Raw genomic sequence first — 1,201 nt, 5'->3', positions numbered from 1 at the left:
TATATAAAAAATAAGTATTAATCCAATTAATATTAATCATATTAATACATAAAAATTATGTACCTTAATTACAATTATAAATAGTGCTATCTTAATAACAAAACAATATCTGTAAGTTTTAAGCCCTGCTTTGTAACCTATTCGTGGAAAGTGCCCTGCATACTTTCTCTATGTTTTGGTCATTGCATTTGTAGCTCCTGGCTTTAGTTTTGCTTGTAAACTGACTCCAATTCCAAAGTTAATTACTAATCAGCTTTAATAGATGGTCTGTTACCCGAGGCTTTGATGCATTTCAGGAAAGTCTCCATGTGTTGGTCGCATTTGGCCTCATCGGCATAGAAATAAGTACGAGCGCTTGTCACGCCTTCACGACGATCGCCAAACTTCCGATGGGCTGTGAATTTTTTCTCCCGCTGTTCAGCTCCTGAAAACAGCGTCCAAAAGGGAAAGTTTGACCTTTTGCTTCGATATTACAAAAGAATTCAACTGTTAAAATGGTGCACATACTCACCAGGGCTTTCTTTCTCTGATGTAGACATGCAAGATCTATCAACAAAGAGAAAGGCATTGACATTTTTAATAAAACAGGGGACTAATGAAACCAACTACTTGTTCTTTAGGTCTTTTTAGAGACCTTTAGCCAACAAAATGAAGAAACAGCAGTTTCTGTAGAGAGGGATCAATAATAACTGCAGAGGCTGCTATGAAGTCACTTTACTGTGGTGCACTTCTGCTATTTGTTTCCCTTCTATATTTCAGGGTCAGCACTTAAAGTCACACACTGACTCCCGCCTGATGTCTATGCTTATACCCGCATGCATTTAAACTCTCTACTCCTCTCAGGCCAGGCATTCAAGCCAACTCAAAGGTTACACAGCCACACGGGGCAGTGATTTGTTTAGACCGAGCTCCTGTGATCTCCACATCCTTCGAACGGCACTCGCAGCAACGCCTCCGCTCTTCCCCCGTCCACCCCAGAGCTGTGGATACGCTGCATGGGGCGGCTCAGCGGAGACAATGTTTTGACGTCGGTAATGTTCCAACAGGAAGGAATGTTGAGATGTTGATGGGGTCATTAGCGGACAGACTCGAGTCCTTCCAGACTTAAAGTGCTCAGTTAATGCCTGCAGCTAAACAAAACAGCGTTTTTACATCACATATACATATACATATGTGTATATACATATGTGTGTGTATATAT

General features: G+C 41.0%; 1 protein-coding gene across 1 annotated transcript in view; it reads right to left on the bottom strand.

Moving 5' to 3' along the window:
* The window catches only part of LOC122346048 (proline dehydrogenase 1, mitochondrial-like), a 10,454-nt gene extending 9,378 nt beyond the window's left edge, over positions 1-1,076 (bottom strand). Inside the window, exons 1-3 of the mRNA XM_043240700.1 lie at positions 874-1,076; positions 512-546; positions 275-424 (exon numbers count right to left, since the gene is read on the bottom strand). Coding sequence (XP_043096635.1) covers positions 275-424; positions 512-546; positions 874-1,076 — 388 coding nt within the window. The remainder of the gene's footprint in view (positions 1-274; positions 425-511; positions 547-873) is intronic.
* Positions 1,077-1,201: the final 125 nt, after the last annotated feature.

The sequence above is a fragment of the Puntigrus tetrazona genome, chromosome 5 (assembly GCF_018831695.1).
Source record: "Puntigrus tetrazona isolate hp1 chromosome 5, ASM1883169v1, whole genome shotgun sequence".
In the NCBI taxonomy this organism is placed as follows: Eukaryota; Metazoa; Chordata; class Actinopteri; order Cypriniformes; family Cyprinidae; genus Puntigrus; species Puntigrus tetrazona.
Note: the sequence above shows the minus strand (reverse complement) of the source record. Positions and strands in the feature narration are given on the sequence as shown.